Source organism: Dromiciops gliroides, chromosome 3 (assembly GCF_019393635.1).
Source record: "Dromiciops gliroides isolate mDroGli1 chromosome 3, mDroGli1.pri, whole genome shotgun sequence".
Classification (NCBI taxonomy): domain Eukaryota; kingdom Metazoa; phylum Chordata; class Mammalia; order Microbiotheria; family Microbiotheriidae; genus Dromiciops; species Dromiciops gliroides.
Genome location: NC_057863.1, coordinates 58590560 through 58605594, shown reverse-complemented (window position 1 = coordinate 58605594; position 15035 = coordinate 58590560). Strand labels below are relative to the sequence as shown.

The 15035-nt window shown below is 41.0% G+C and overlaps 2 protein-coding genes across 4 annotated transcripts in view; both read right to left on the bottom strand.

Annotated features, from left to right (window-relative positions):
• Positions 1-674: 674 nt before the first annotated feature.
• MBLAC1 (metallo-beta-lactamase domain containing 1) lies at positions 675-1953 on the bottom strand. Its single transcript, XM_043996708.1, has one exon. It carries the CDS (start codon positions 1925-1927, stop codon positions 1175-1177), a length of 753 nt encoding a protein of 250 aa, XP_043852643.1. The 5' UTR covers positions 1928-1953; the 3' UTR covers positions 675-1174.
• Positions 1954-6849: 4896 nt separating this feature from the next.
• The window catches only part of LOC122746799 (SPHK1 interactor, AKAP domain containing), a 155197-nt gene continuing 147011 nt past the window's right edge, over positions 6850-15035 (bottom strand). For all 3 annotated transcript variants that reach the window (XM_043992785.1, XM_043992783.1, XM_043992784.1), the window contains one exon: positions 6850-7813. In XM_043992785.1, coding sequence (XP_043848720.1) covers positions 7670-7813 — 144 coding nt within the window. In that variant the 3' untranslated portion in view covers positions 6850-7669. The remainder of the gene's footprint in view (positions 7814-15035) is intronic.

The following is a 15035-nucleotide window of genomic DNA, read 5'->3' as shown; positions in this document are numbered from 1 at the left end:
TCAGAGATTCCACTCCTAGGCATATGACCTGAGGAAGTCATTGATAAAAAGATAAAAAGAAAGATCCCATAGGAACCAAAATATGGAAGCAAAGAAGATCTGTCAATTGGGGAAGGAATAAACAAGTTGTGGTAAATAAATGTAGTGGAGTATTATTTTCAGAATGTAAGAAACTAAGGGGCGGCTAGGTGGTGCAGTGGATAAAGCACTGGGCCTGGATTAAGGAGGACCTGAGTTCAAATCCGGCCTCAGACACTTGGCACTTACTAGCTGTGTGACTCTGGGCAAGTCACTTAACCCTCACCGCCCTGCAAAATAAATAAGTAAAAATATAAGAAAACATGAATACAGAGAAGCAATGAAAGATTGACAAAGTAAATGGAAAGAAAAGCCATTACAAAACTCTAAAAAAATGGAACACTATAAAATTACATAGTGTAAAACTGGTCCCAGAAAAGAGATATGAGAAGACACTTCCCCCAAATCCTTTAGAGAGAAGGGAGGTGGGACAGGGGCTCCGTGGAAATAGAACATTGCATATGCCTTGGATTACTTTTGAAGTCAGTTTTGCTTTGTCTCTTTAAAAAAAAAAAAATCTTTGTTCAATGGGAGCCTCTCTGGGAAGGGTTGGGGAAATATATAAAGAGAGGCATTTCATCAGCATAAAAACAAAAGATATGAATGCAAATTTATTTCAAAAACTAGTACCCAGATAATGAGGATGGCAGGACCACTTACTCCCACCCACAGCTGCAACCTTGAATCTAGATAGTAGGTATAAAAGGGCTCAATATCTTCCAAGTCATTTATGTGACCTCCAACACGAATGTTTGATGTTTTGTTTCATTTCATCCGCACTGGTACTGTGGTAGGCAAGTATTCTTGTCCTCATTTCAGGGGTGAGGAAGATGAGATTCAGAGGGAGGTGAAAGTGGTTGATCTTCCTCCTCTAAAGTAGAGATCAGAGGAGGGGGAAGGAGCCAGGAGGTGGGGGTGGGGTAGCAGCATTGACAGTGGACCACCAGGACGTGTCCTCAACATGGCTTTGCCAGGGCAGTGGGGGAGGCTTCTTCAGGCATCCATCCTCTGGCTGGCTGGTACCAGGCACCGGCTCCCGTCTGGGTCTGGTCAGCGGCAGGCCCAGAGCCTGTGCTTGTAAACCCCCGCTAGCAGGTCAGTTCACTGTGCGGACTCCCGGCTCTCTTAAGACCCTGAACGGTCCCCCGTGCCCGGGCACCACGACATCAGCGGCCGCCAGCACCCTTTGCCGGCTGCGCTCCTGCGCCGCGGGGTTCTCGCTGAGTTGCCGCCAGGTGTCGCCGTCGTCCTCCCTCTCGAACACGTCTCCGGCCACCACGACTGTGCCCGAGGCGGTGCCGGACACCACGACGCTGACGTCTCCGAGGCCCGCGTGGCCCGGCGTGGCCCAGACCTCGAGGCCGGGGCCCAGACGCAGCGGGCACGACTCGCTCAGCGCGTGGGGCAGGTAGAGGCCCCCTGGGAGGCAGAAGTCGTGGGAGACGAGAAGCGCGGCACGCGGGAACAACCCCAGGCTGCCCACATGGTCCGAGTGGCCGTGGGTGCCCACCACGAGGGTCACGGCGTCCGGGGTCACGCCGTGAGCAGCCAAGGCGGCCAGCAGGGCGTCCCGGGCCCAGGGCCCCCCGGTGTCCACCAGCACGGGGCCCGAGCCCGCCTGCTCCAGGGCTGTCTGCGTGTCCGTCCCTGAGGGGGCCTCCCCACGTGCGACCCGCGGTTCCCACACCTTAGGCAGCACCAACGTCACGGAGCCGTCCGCCTTCTGCGCGCCCCCGGTCCCCTGAGGCTCCGAGTAGCCCCGTAGCAGCACTACTACGGAATAGGGATCCCCTGGGATTGACAGCGGGGGACCCCCCCGCAGGGGCTGGGTTTGCACCCACGAACACATGGCAAGTGTAAAAAGCACCAGCGACTTTTGACCTTCTTCGGGATCCGTACTTCCGGGGGACGGGCTACCAAGATGGCGCCGGCCATGTGGATTTCACTTCCTGCTCACCCATCCGTACGGAATCGGCCTTGAATACATCATTTCCGGCCACCCCCAGAACAGGCTTCTGGCGCTGGCTCAAGCTCAGGCGCAGACGGGGCGGTGACCGAGGGGGGCCAAGGTAAAATAAGGACAGAGGAGACTTTGCTTCCCAAGGATGCAGAGCTCTTCCCTCCCGCCCACCCTTGGTTCTGCTCGTGCTGCTGGTCTCTCCCAAGCTTCTCTCTCTCTCTCTCTCTCTCTCTCTCTCTCTCTCTCTCTCTCTCTCTTTCTTTCTTTCTTTCTTTCTTTCTTTCTTTCTTTCTTTTTCTCTCTTTCTCCCTCTCTCTCTCACTTCCTCCCTCCCTCCCTTTTTTCTTCTCTCTCTTGCTCTCTTTCCTTCTCTTTTCTTTTGTTTTCTCTTCCTCACTCCCTTGCTAGCCACTCTTTCCTTCCCTCTCTTCCTCAGACCCTCTACCCTAACACCCTCTTTTCTAGTGGGCAGAGCAGTATTGGGCTCCCATCCCTCCCTTCTTCTCTCTGGACCCCCCAACCAGTGTTGGAACTACAGCCTTGCCCTCCTGTGCTTAGATTGGCACTGATAGAGCATCAAGCTCAGCAGGGCCCTAGGAGAGGTGGATATGTAACCTCATTCAGTCAACAAACGTTTATTAAGTGCCTACTGTATGTGGAGCCTTGAGCTACTTATGGGTATTTTGTATGTCTTTAGATCTTTGGGGTTAGTAAGACTCAAATAGCAATCAATCAACATTCCATTACTGTGACCTGGGACTATGTTTAAGACAGGAAGATCTGAATTCAAAAGACAGTAGTTAGAGGCAAAATGTTAAACTTCTCTATACTTTAATATCCATATCTATAAAATTGGGGAGGGGGATGATGAATTCCATGGCCTCTAATGTTCCTTCTAGCACTAATTACATTCTATGGTCTTGAGGAAACAAACCCCCAAATGATTCCTAACCTTGAGGAGCTTACATATGTGGATGGAGGTGGAACACGTTTTTACTGTATCTATTTTATGTACATAGTTACACTGCACTTGGATATTGTCTTCTCCAATAGAATGTGATTTTCCTGGTATTCCCAGTCTTTGGCACTTACCTGCTTGATAAAAGCTTGTTGACTGATATAGAAATCAGAACTTGTAAGATGAACACAAATGAGAGAAATGGTTATTTCTCTTGTATTAATAATCAGTGATTGAATTAGGACCAGGATTTGTTCAGAAGCCTATTTAGTTTCTGAAGGGCTTTGTTGATGGATGAGATTACTCAGTTCTCCAGGGTATAAGCCTTTCCTTACTCAACTAGACAACCTTAGAAAGAATTTAATCTAAGACTAATTCTAGCCCATTTTGTTCCACTCCAGCGGGTTTGGGTCTAGATTATTTTAGGCAGGGTAATATGGGTATCAAATCTCTTTAATCATGATAGAGTGATCAGTCATGTCCCCCAGACCCTCATTAGAATAAATCCATCTCTCATAATATTCATTCTTTTCATTAATTGTTAACCAATCAGAGTTCACCCTCAGGAACACCCAGTCTTCCAAGGCATATAAGCATTGAATGGGTTCCATGAGGGGACTTTGGCATTTGACCCCTTTATTAATTATTTTTGGCATGATTAATAAAATGATTAATTGCCCAGAGACTATGACTCTTGAACTTTTTATGCATCACACAGACTAGATGGAAGGTAGTCTTAGAGAGTATGGCACCAATAACACCAATTTGTAGAATTCATTTTGTTAGATTTACGTGTTTCAATTAGGGTAGGGATTTTCCCCAAAGTCTATGAGCTTGCAAATGCTCTTGCAACACTGCCTCTTACCCCAAGAAAAGTAAAATCTGTTTCACCAAATAAGGTTTAGTATCCCATGTTGTAGTCTGGCCACTTGATGAGAGATTCAGAGAATCGTTGGCTAGGAGAGAGTGAGTCCTGAGATTCCTTTTCAGGACTGTGTTTAGAACAGATAGTGGAGAATGTTGGCATAGAAACATGAAAAGATTTGGTCATGGGTAACAGTAGTGTGGCTGGTGGACAGAATATTACAAGTTGGGGAATTCATACCAATTGTACAACAGAGATAAGCTAAGCTTCCTGTGGAGAGGCTCCATACTTGTTTGTGTATCCTCATGTTTACCATGGTGCCTGTTGTTGTTGTTGTTCAAGTGTGTTTGACTCTTTGTGACCCCTTTGGTGTCTTCTTTGCAGGTAATGTAGTGGTTTGCCATTTACTTCTCTAGCCCATTTTACAGATGAGGAAACTGAGGCAAACAGGGTTATGTGGCTTGCTCAGGGTCACACAGCTAGTAAGTGTGTGAGGTGAGATTTGAACTCAGGTCTTCCTGACTTCAGGCCCAAGGCTTTGTGTACTGTGGTGCCACCTAGCAGCACCTCTCCCCATGGCATATAGTAAGCACTTAATAAATTCTTGCTAATTGACTGACTGATTTAAATGCTTGTTGAATAAGTGCTTTTGTTGCCCACAGGGAAAATCACCATAAGATGTTAGGCAGATTTTGGGTTATTATTGTCATTAGAGTAGTATGCTAAGGTTGAGAAGAAAAAAAATCACACCAGCAAACATTTATTGAGTACTTGCTATGCACAGGGTGCCATGACTGGAGGATATACAAAATTTACTTTAGCTTCTAGAGTAGGTGGAGGGGAGTAGTCTGAGATAATCAGGAAGGCTCTCTTGATTGGCAGTTGGAAAATTTTAGGCCATATTTTCTTTCTTCTTTGCTTCATCACATATTAATAACATGTTTCATTTAAATATAATCAAAATGTATTGCCCAAGATGAAAGGGACCATAGAAGTTGGCTTGTCTATCTGTTTCAGGGGAGGCACAATAACTTGCCCACAGAGGATTTCTTGCATCAGATTCAGGAAAAGATTCTAGGTATCCAGACTTCTGGTCCACAAAGTCCTGGCTCACAACCACCCAGTAGCAGCTCTGGGATTTGAGTATTTTTTCCTCTATCCCACAATACCTTGTGCTCTCATAGAAATGTCCATTAGAGAAGATGAATATAGGAGACTATCAAAAGGACACTGAATGATGATCAAGAGTCCTTCAGTACCTGACAAAGGACATAATACAAAGCACATTGGAATGCTTTTACTGATGGATCCAATCTAAAGGTTCTACTAAAGCAGAATATTTATTTGTTATCAACACATTGCATTTTCCCTAAAGTAATAGGGGAAGATGCTAAGGCTTTCCTCTATGAATTATTCATAGACTCATGGAATTTTCAAACTAGAAGAATCCTTAACACTCACCTGGCCCATTTTACAGATGAGGAAACAATCCCAGAAAGGGAAAGTGATTTGCCCAGGAATTCACAGTGAGCAAGTGGTAAATAAAAGGGATGGGGAATCAAACCCAGACTTAACTATGAGGTGGTTTTTTTTTTTTTTACCACTACGCAGTGTTGCCTCATTTCCCACATGAAGAATTTCTACCCCCCCCACACACATTATTTTAAGGGAGAAAAAACACCCCTCAAAGATGCCAAATTCTGTAACTTAAATTTATTTCTGATTAATTTGCAACATTAAATACAACATATTTAACAGCATCACACTTTTACAGTCCAGTCATATAATTTGTGCTTTGTAAGATAAGTAAACATTTATTCTATCACAATAGAGGCTACATACAATTATTAAGAGTCTGAAAAATAAAAACACCCCTTTCCATTTCACAGGACAAAGTACTTTCGGTTTGGACAAAGTATGTTTGATTCAATTTTGACTTGAACAGTGGACATAAGGTGCATTCCATGATCTGAATCATCCAGGACCTTCGAATGGGCCTTTGATGCCTGGGTAGCCAAGGAAAACATGCGTTGGAGAAAGAATGGCAGGCAGGGAACCTTTTTGGCCATTTCAACATGGACTTGGATAGAAATGAGCCTTAGCGTGATAATTTGGATTATATGACTCTTTTATCATTCTTCATTTTAAACTTCAAAATCTGCAAATTCAGAAATTTCAGAATCTGCAAAAAAATATTCAGTACAAGAGGAGAATATTTTAAGAATTCCTTTGAGCATGAAAATAAAAGGTAGGGAATATTTTACTTTATATTGGTGGAGCAGAGGTGGCAATCTAGCAATCTAGTTGTGTAATAGCATCATTATGGGAAGAGAGGCACTGTTGTTTTCCATGGTTGTAAATTTGTTTTCTAAACTTTCTAAAGATGACAAGATTTTTTTTTTTACCCCTAATTCATTGCCAGTCTCTTCAGCAGAGTCAGGAGAACAAATAATTAAGCATGTGCTCCAAACTGGTCATGTCAGCACTAGAATATGACATTATACCAGTCATATGAATGTCTTGGAAATAGTATTCTAAAACATTCCCATTCAGAATGAACCATTAAGTTCAGAGGTTAAAATAAAACCAAACTCTGGGGTGATTTCCTCAAAGCATTTTTTTCTAGTAAGTTCTTCTTAAAATAGGAATTTTATAATCAGAGTATAAAGTTATTTAGAGAAGCCAATATTTTATTGTTAAAGACTGGTGTTTTTATAATTAGAGAAGTTTTTAGTCACTTTAGGGGAAGGGTGTCAGTTGCTGATGGATTACACTGAAGACATAGAAATATTTCAGTGGAAGCCTTAGAAATATTCTGGATAAGGTCTACTGAGATAGATCTGAAAGAGACAGGCAACATTTTGAGCCTGATTTTGTTGTTCAGTTGTTTCAGTTGTATCTAACTCTTTGTGATCCCATCGGGGGTTTTCTTGGCAAAGATAATGGATTGGTTTGCTAATTCCTTCTCCAGCTCATTTTACAGATGAGGAAACTGAGACAAACAGGGTGAAGTGACTTGTCCAGGGTCACACAGCTAGGATGTATCTGAGGCCAGATTTGAACTCAGGAAGATGAATCTTCCTGATTCTAGGCTTGCTGCTCTATCCATTGTATTACCCACCTGCCCCTTTGAGCCTAAAAGGGACTGAGAGCTTCTCCCATCATTTCTTAAGTATTCCTGTGGATGGTTATATTCTGAATGACTATCATGTAAAGGTTACATGAAATCAATACCATTGTTTACAAAATGTTTTTGACCAATATTAATTTTCAGGTGATTTATGTAAATAAAGATATTCCACAAGACATTTTGCTATAAAAATATGTAGCCACAACAATCTTCATTTGGTTCAAACCGATTCACAAGCTTACCTATATCAGAGCAAAGGAGAGTTTCCCTTTTGATGCAATATGTTCTAAAGGGCAATAGTTCAAAACTTGCCCACAGGTTCTCTTGATGAATAAAAGCTTTTTTTTCTTTTTCTTTTTTTTTTTTTTTTGTGGGGCAATGGGGGTTAAGTGACTTGCCCAGGGTCACACAGCTAGTAAGTGTCAAGTGTCTGAAGCCAGATTTGAACTCAGGTACTCCTGAATCCAGGGCCGGTGCTTTATCCACTGTGCCACCTAGCTGCCCCTGAATAAAAGCTTCTTAATTTCATTTCTTTAATTCTTTTGAGCATATCTGTGTGTAACAGACTTTAGGAATATATTTTTTAATAATTCTGCTAATGTTATGGAAAAACTTACAGCATTGCACAAACCACTAAGCTGGAGCAAAAGACAAAAAGACTTCACAGGGACAGCTGCCTTATCCCAGTTCCAGGAGCCAGTCGAAGAGGCTTGGTTTCAGCTCCTTTCTCTCCTCATGCAGCTTGCAATATTGGACCACTGCGTGAAATATGTCACCCACCTTCCAGGCCTTCTGATGAACTAGCTGCACAACATCCAGGAACTACAGTGAAGCAGAGAATTAGTTTCAATAACTTATTGGATCTTCTTTGACTTATGAGAACATTGCATGATAACAGCTACAGCCATCAGTTTGTTCTTCTCTTTCAGGTTATTTCTCTTTTCCATACACAAAGATTAGATTCAAAAGGCTGTCCCAGATAGCTATGGTTGCAAAGAGAACATTGTGGCAATCATCTAAATTTTTACTGGATTAGGTTCATAAATGGCACTGTAATTCACTTTTGCTATTGCAGAGAGAAATAGAATTCTGGAATTGAATGGCAGTCTTTAGAGTATGAACTGTCCCAATCGTTTTCTTTGTGACAATGCCAGTGGGGTTATAGGATGAGAATATACATGTGTGTGTGTATCTTCATAATCTATCATCTCTCCATCTTTGTGATGATTAAAAATAATGAGAGACATGGTGTCTGGGTAATTTAATAATTTTATTAATATGACCAGCAGGATATTAATAAAATGAGGTGTTTGGCTATCCCTTTCAAACCAAAAGACTGCTCCTCATGTTGGGTCTTACATTCATATGCTTTTCCACTGTAGGAGGTTCCTCACACCTCAGACACATCTAGCTGGTTAGTATTATCCAAATCTAATTGGTTGACCTGATTTGGAGGTGGTTATATTAAAGTGAAGTCCAGGAGTGACATCAGAGAATGTAAGACCCTCTAACTCCAAACCCTTCCATCTAGGTGTGGTTTAATCTCATCAGTAACTGTCCTTGGACTGTCAATACAAAATGATCTGTCTCCACCCAGATTCCTTTGTGAGCTTGGGTCTGGTTTGACTCAGATGAATCTTTCAGGGAGAACTCAGACCTTGAGTTGGCTAAGGACAGTGGACAAAGAAAGAAGGGGAGATCATTGGGTCCCAAAAGATATTGATTATTAATAATTATTTCTCACATTTCCATATCTGTCTGTCTATCTATCTATGTATCTATCTATCTATTTATCTTAATATCTCAAGGAATCCAGCTCCTTCCTACCCCTTTCCTTTGGATCACTTTCTTTTGGATTACTTGAAAGCAGTGGGAGGTATAGAGAGAAAGTAAAGGAGGAAAAAAACCCATGGGTTCTGGAGAACTTCCCCCAACTTGTGTCTCTGCCTTAAGTTTGCTAGGTATTTTCTGCAGTGGTAGCAGGTGGCTGCCTTCTATATATTACTATTTGGGATTCCACTGACTTGGGCACTTGGTTCTGATGAGAACAGGTTTGTGCTGGCAGCCTAGAACCATCGAAATGTCAACAAGGGAAACCTTACTCCAAATGACTCAATATTGGCTGATGAAGCTACTCAGTGTAACAGAACACTGAATCTGGAGTCAGGAGATTTGGTTTCAAGTCCTTGTCTTTTGTTGACTGAGTAAATACATGCAGATCATTTACATCCCTGAGCTTCAGGTTCCTCATCTGTAAAATGGGATAACAATACATGACAAAGTCATGACTAGAAAATATCTCAGTGTGAAGGAGATGCTAAGGGAGGTAAGACTAAGGTTAAGAATGAAACACAGAAGAGATCAATAGTTATCTGCTTAACCAAAGCCAGAACTCAGACTTAAAGAGTGAGAAAAGTTACAGAGAGAAAAAGAGAGAGAGAGAGAGAGAGAGAGAGAGAGAGAGAGAGAGAGAGAGAGAGAGAGAGAGAGAGAGAGAAAGAGAAAAAGAGAGAGAAAGAGAAAGAGGGAGGGAGGAGAGAGAGAGAGAGAGAGAGAGAGAGAAGAAAGGCTGACACCAGCATGGATTAGAAAAACCTTGTAGAAAAGAAGATTCCAATACAGATGAAGCATAGAAAGCCTAAGGTGCCAGAGATGCCAAGTAAATGGTGTGATGTTTTGATAACTGTACACCATATCTGGTGATTGTACAATTTGAAATACTATTTTCATTAAATTCTAGAAAAATCCAAGTATTTAAAAGAAAGTCTTTGCTTATAGAAGGTTTATGTAGAATACTCTTCATAAACATTAAAATACTATGTGAGCTTGAAATATTGTTGCTCTCATTCTGATGTAACATAGAGGCCTTTGGGATCAAAGCTTGGCCTTTGAGTCCCTCCCAAGGTTCCTGGATCCAGTCTGAATTCCTGACATGGCAGATTTCAGAACGGTGCTAGCACACAACTAAAAATAATGAGCTCAGTAGCGTATAGTGGTTAGTCTTGGACAGCTCTAACCTTGAAATACCTGCAAGATGATAAACAAAAAGGTTTCCTGATTCCTTTTGTAAAAATGAAGATGGCATAAGTGATTGTGTGAGGAGTCTGGATTTGAAGGTCAAAGACACTTTCAGCTCATTCTTATAGCCAAGTGTCTTGTTGCTCTATTGAGCACTTGCCTTCAAATTTTTCCTGACATCTGCCCATTGCCATGCTCTGGCATTTGAATAATGAGCTTTGCTTGGCAGGCACCTGCCCTTATCTTTTCTCTGCATCAAAAAATGAAAACCAGGGCCTTTCCTGTCCTTCATTGTCACAATCAATAACTAATCAGGTATCTCCGTGTGTAGCAGCATCTAAATCCTTACAAGGAAGTCTTTTGTGAAGCAGATCTTAGGGAGCTCCGTGATGTTTGCATCCCAGTTCTAACCTTTCATAAATACTTTCGTGACCTATAATTAATACCCCACAACTGAAGAATAGTGTTGTATATGGGACAAAGCTCTATTATTCTTGGTGCATTTTATCAATGGGGTCAACTGTTTGCAGAATCCATAAACATTGTCAAATGAATCATGCTTGGTAAAATATTGATTGAAGTGAATCTTTTCTTATTAATTAATTAAAATGTAATATTCAACTCCTGTTGACTTAATTTTTAAAGCAGACCACATTTTGCATTCTCTGTTTTATTGCCCTATCTTTCTACTTCCTGTCCATTATTAGGGAGATAGGATACAATGGCTTGTGAGGGAAGTCAGCCTGGAAGCTGAAGGTGCAAAAAGAAACAATTACAAAGAGAAAGAAAAGAGGGTTTTGTCTAGAGATTGAGGAAGATTTACAGGGGAACTCATTGATAACTTTAAATGGTCAGAAGGAATGTATAAAAGATGGAATTGAGAAGATACTGGAGGACTATTGGAAAAGAATAACAGTATTAAAAGAAGATGTAACTTGAGGAAAATTCTAAATAAATAAATTTATAAAAAGAAAAAAGAGTATGTAAGAGCTGTTAAGGAATGCTAAAAAAACAAAGGAGAGGTTTTTTTTTAAAGCAATTTGGAGCAGAAAGAATGAAGACAAATGCTCATTCTGGATGGCATGATGATAATGAACAATAGTGGAAAGAGTGAACTACATTTGTACAGGGTGGGCCAAAAGGTACAATGTTTTAATAACTTTTTGAAAATTATTTTTTCTTTCCTTTTTTTTTTACCATTTATGTGATTTGATTTTTCACATGTAAAAAATAACTTCATTTTCTATATATACTATATATGATTCTATGGTATTGTAAATTAGAAACAAAAAATAAAGGAGTCATTAAATATTGACCTACCCTGTAACAAGAGGACCTTGATCCATCATTTACCTATATGACCCTTGGGACCTGAGTTCAGATTCTACTTCTAATGATTACTGCCCATGTAACCGAAGGCACGTCACTTTACCCCTTTGGACTAGATGGCTTCTGAGAGCCTTTCTAGCCCTAAATCAATGATCTCCTCTTTTATTCAACTATTATTTTGCTTTTGTTTTTCTTGCCAATTAGAGTTATTTTTAGATTGGAAAAGATAGAACAAAAATGGTTTATAGGGAGTTAAAAGCCAAGATGAAAAAGGCAATGAGAGAGTACCTGGTGGGAGTTAGTTACATGAAAATGACCTTTTCTGACTTTGGCTTAGAAATTTCTGCCACCTTATCAGAGCTGATGAGGAACTAATGAGGAGCTGTTGCCCTTCTGTAACACATCTGCGGTAGCAAGTGATAATGTTCTCCTTACCCTCCCTTGGTACCTGACAATGGCCATTTAATAACTCACATAATTAAAAAACAATCAGAATTAATGAGGTCCTAAAATGCACTGCTAAAATGAAGGATGCCAAGAACTCTCTTATTTAGGCTTTTTGTTTGACTTAGATGTTACAGCACTTACAACGTAAGGTGTAGTTGATGTCTTTTGAGCTGCTAATATACATGCAGCTCACTGTGCAGTGGAAAGAGTGATGAACTTAAGAGTTACAACATCTGGGTTCAAATGCTCCCTAAGGCACTTTCTACCTGTATTACCTTGGGCAAATGGCTTCATCTTTCTGATTTCCAAGATCCCTTCCTAGTTGTGTATTGTAACATATAATTTTGCCTTGGTAGGCTCTGAGAAACTCTAAAAGGTGACAGTCTCAGCCCTTGACATGTTTGGGAATAGAATACTTTGGAGAGATCATTGTAAGTGAATAAATTATAAGTTATTTATCTGGGTTGCTAAAGGGACTATTGCTTTTGTGGGGAGTCATGCAGGAGTATATGAGACAGCCTCAATTAGAATTTTCCCTTGTGTCATTTAAAACATTGTCATGACTAAAGTCATGCTTTCTTAAATTGGATTTTCTACTCCTTGCTGCTGTTACAGCTTTGCTCATGGGCTAGTTGGAGATTTAGGGCTTCAAAGAAACAATCATCCAGCTTGTTCATATTTATCCTTCAGAGAAGTGACCCAGGGGGAGGGTTGAGTGTACATCCTTACTTTACATATGTTCAATTCTCTCAACTTGGTCCTTAGACTGGGCTATCCTTCTTCAGGAAGATAGACAGATGCTTACGTGTGGAGTTTGGAGACAATTCACTGGCCATTATCTGTCACTGTGAAATCAGAGGTTACAGTCCAAGGAGACTGGAATCCAGGAGACATAAGTTGATAGGAAGAAGAGAGCATGAAAAGTGTGGAGCAGGGTGTACTGAAAGGGAGGTTGAGGAAACCAGGGGGGTATTGTGTGTTTTTTTTTTCCTTGACATTAAGCATTTACTAAATCATATTAAATGTTAGTAAAAAGAGAGCACATGGCTCTGAATTAGAGTTCAGGAGCCCTTTATTACCGAGATAGAGAGGAGAAAGGCGGGCTACTTGGCTGCATCCTCCAGATTCCCAGCCAAGAGAGAGAGTCCAAGAGGGTAAGATTCCTGTGGTCAGGAGAAGGGGTGGCCCTTACACATTGCTCAAAGCCAATTGTCTAGCATCTTTCAAATCTATTGGTTTACTGGGCTTGAGGGTGGTCCATATTAAAATGAGCAGTACCTGTTGAGGTCAGGCAAGGCTCCCTCAAATGGGGGGCCTCTGGGTCCCCCAAACCCCATTATTTTTCTCACAATCTCTTCTGTGCTTCCTTAAAAATGGTCTGTTTTCTTAACTGAAGCAGTGACTAAAATTAGAAATACTTATGGGGGCAGCTAGGTGGCGCAGTGGATAGAGCACTGGCCTTGGAGTCAGGAGTACCTGAGTTCAAATCCAGCCTCAGACACTTAACACTTACTAGCTGTGTGACCCTGGGCAAGTCACTTAACCCCAATTGCCTCACTAAAAAAAAAAAAAAAAGAAATACTTATAATGGGTTCTATGATGATTAACAATGTACGGGAGAATGAAAGGAGAGAAGAGAATTTGAGCAATGCATTGATAAAAACTAAAGGGGACTGTCCCCTTTAGGAGGTAGGTATTACAAATAGGAAAAGGAAAACAAAGGAAAATGTCTATTTAGTTCTTTGGAAGTCTTATCTCAGATGATTCCTGGGATGTAAAATGAAGAAATGGGTGAAAGGGAGAATAATACTTCCAGACTTCATATGACCAGGGCGGTATTGTGGGAGCACTGGGTACTAGGGGAGGTCAAGGGAATTATGGGGTTAAGGTGACACTAAACATGAGTAAGAGAACTCTTATTTTGTATAGTGTTAGTCCTGTAATTCTCTTTTTCTTCCCATCTTGAACTGGTAAGAAGTATGTAAAGAGTTAAGTTATTAGAACTAAGACAGATGGTGGGGAAGAGTAGGGAGTGGAGGTGGGTGAAAAAACATGTTTAATTTTTGCATCGTATATTTTAATGTTATCAATTAGCTCCTAAAGAATTTTATTTTTTCCTTTTTGAAATCTCTTGGAAGTTAGGCAAGTTAATTTACTTGCAAGTTGTACTCCTCTATAAAACAATATTGATAATCTTTTAACATATTTTCAAAAACCAATAAATACCTTTGATATGTAGGATAATGAGACTCACAGTATTGGCTCTGTATTATAGCATTATCTTAACAGTACAAATCCTCTAGATCCTGGTCTTAGGTTACAATATGGGGAATTAAAGTTTTGGATTCCTCTGGATGTATTTCCTAAGCTTTGGGACCCTCCATCTACCAAAGAGAGACAACAAATCTGAGATCCTGTGGCTGTCTTCCCTAATGTAGAGCTCTCCCTGGTTGTGAATAAAAAAAGTCATTATTTTGAGTGTGGTTCCTAATATAAGCACATCGATAAAAAGAGATCCCCAGACCTTTTCTCATTTAACAAAACAACTGAACCATGTTCTTAAGGTATATCATGGGAAGTTCTGGTCTCTTGTAAGTTTTTGTGTCCTATGAGAAAAGAGATCAAGATATTCAATTCACTTTAATAAGTATTTATTAATTACCTGCTCTATGCCAGACACTAGAATTACACAGGCAAGAGAAGAAATTTTTCAGAATTGGTCAATTTGGGGATCAAGAGATAAAATGAATTGCATTGTCCTCCCCGAGATATATTTCCTGGCATAGACATATAAGATTTTCCACATGAAGGAAATAGGCTAGTGTATTGGAAATAGCATTTGATGTAGACTCAGAAGACCTGGGTTCAGATTTTGGGTCTGATGATAAGTAGTTGTGTGATCTTATACAAACCAATTCAATTTATTAAATATTTTGTACTTAGCTATATGTGAGCCCCTCTGTTAGACCCTGGGGATGCAAAGATAAAGATGACACAGTAACTGACGCTTTTCACCTGTAAAGAATTAATTGTTATTTGAGGTTTTTATGCCTCCTTGCGCATTGGCCTGGGGCTCCGCAAACCACAAGTTGCTCCACCCACTGGTTGTAGCCGTTGCCAGGGCTCTGGCACCTCATGTCATCACCACTCACAGAAGCCTACATGGGCCTGGCACAATTATAATAATTGGAAGCCTAGTGAGGGCAGTCATGTGACTGTCAGAGCGGCCATCCCATTGGCTGGGGCTGTG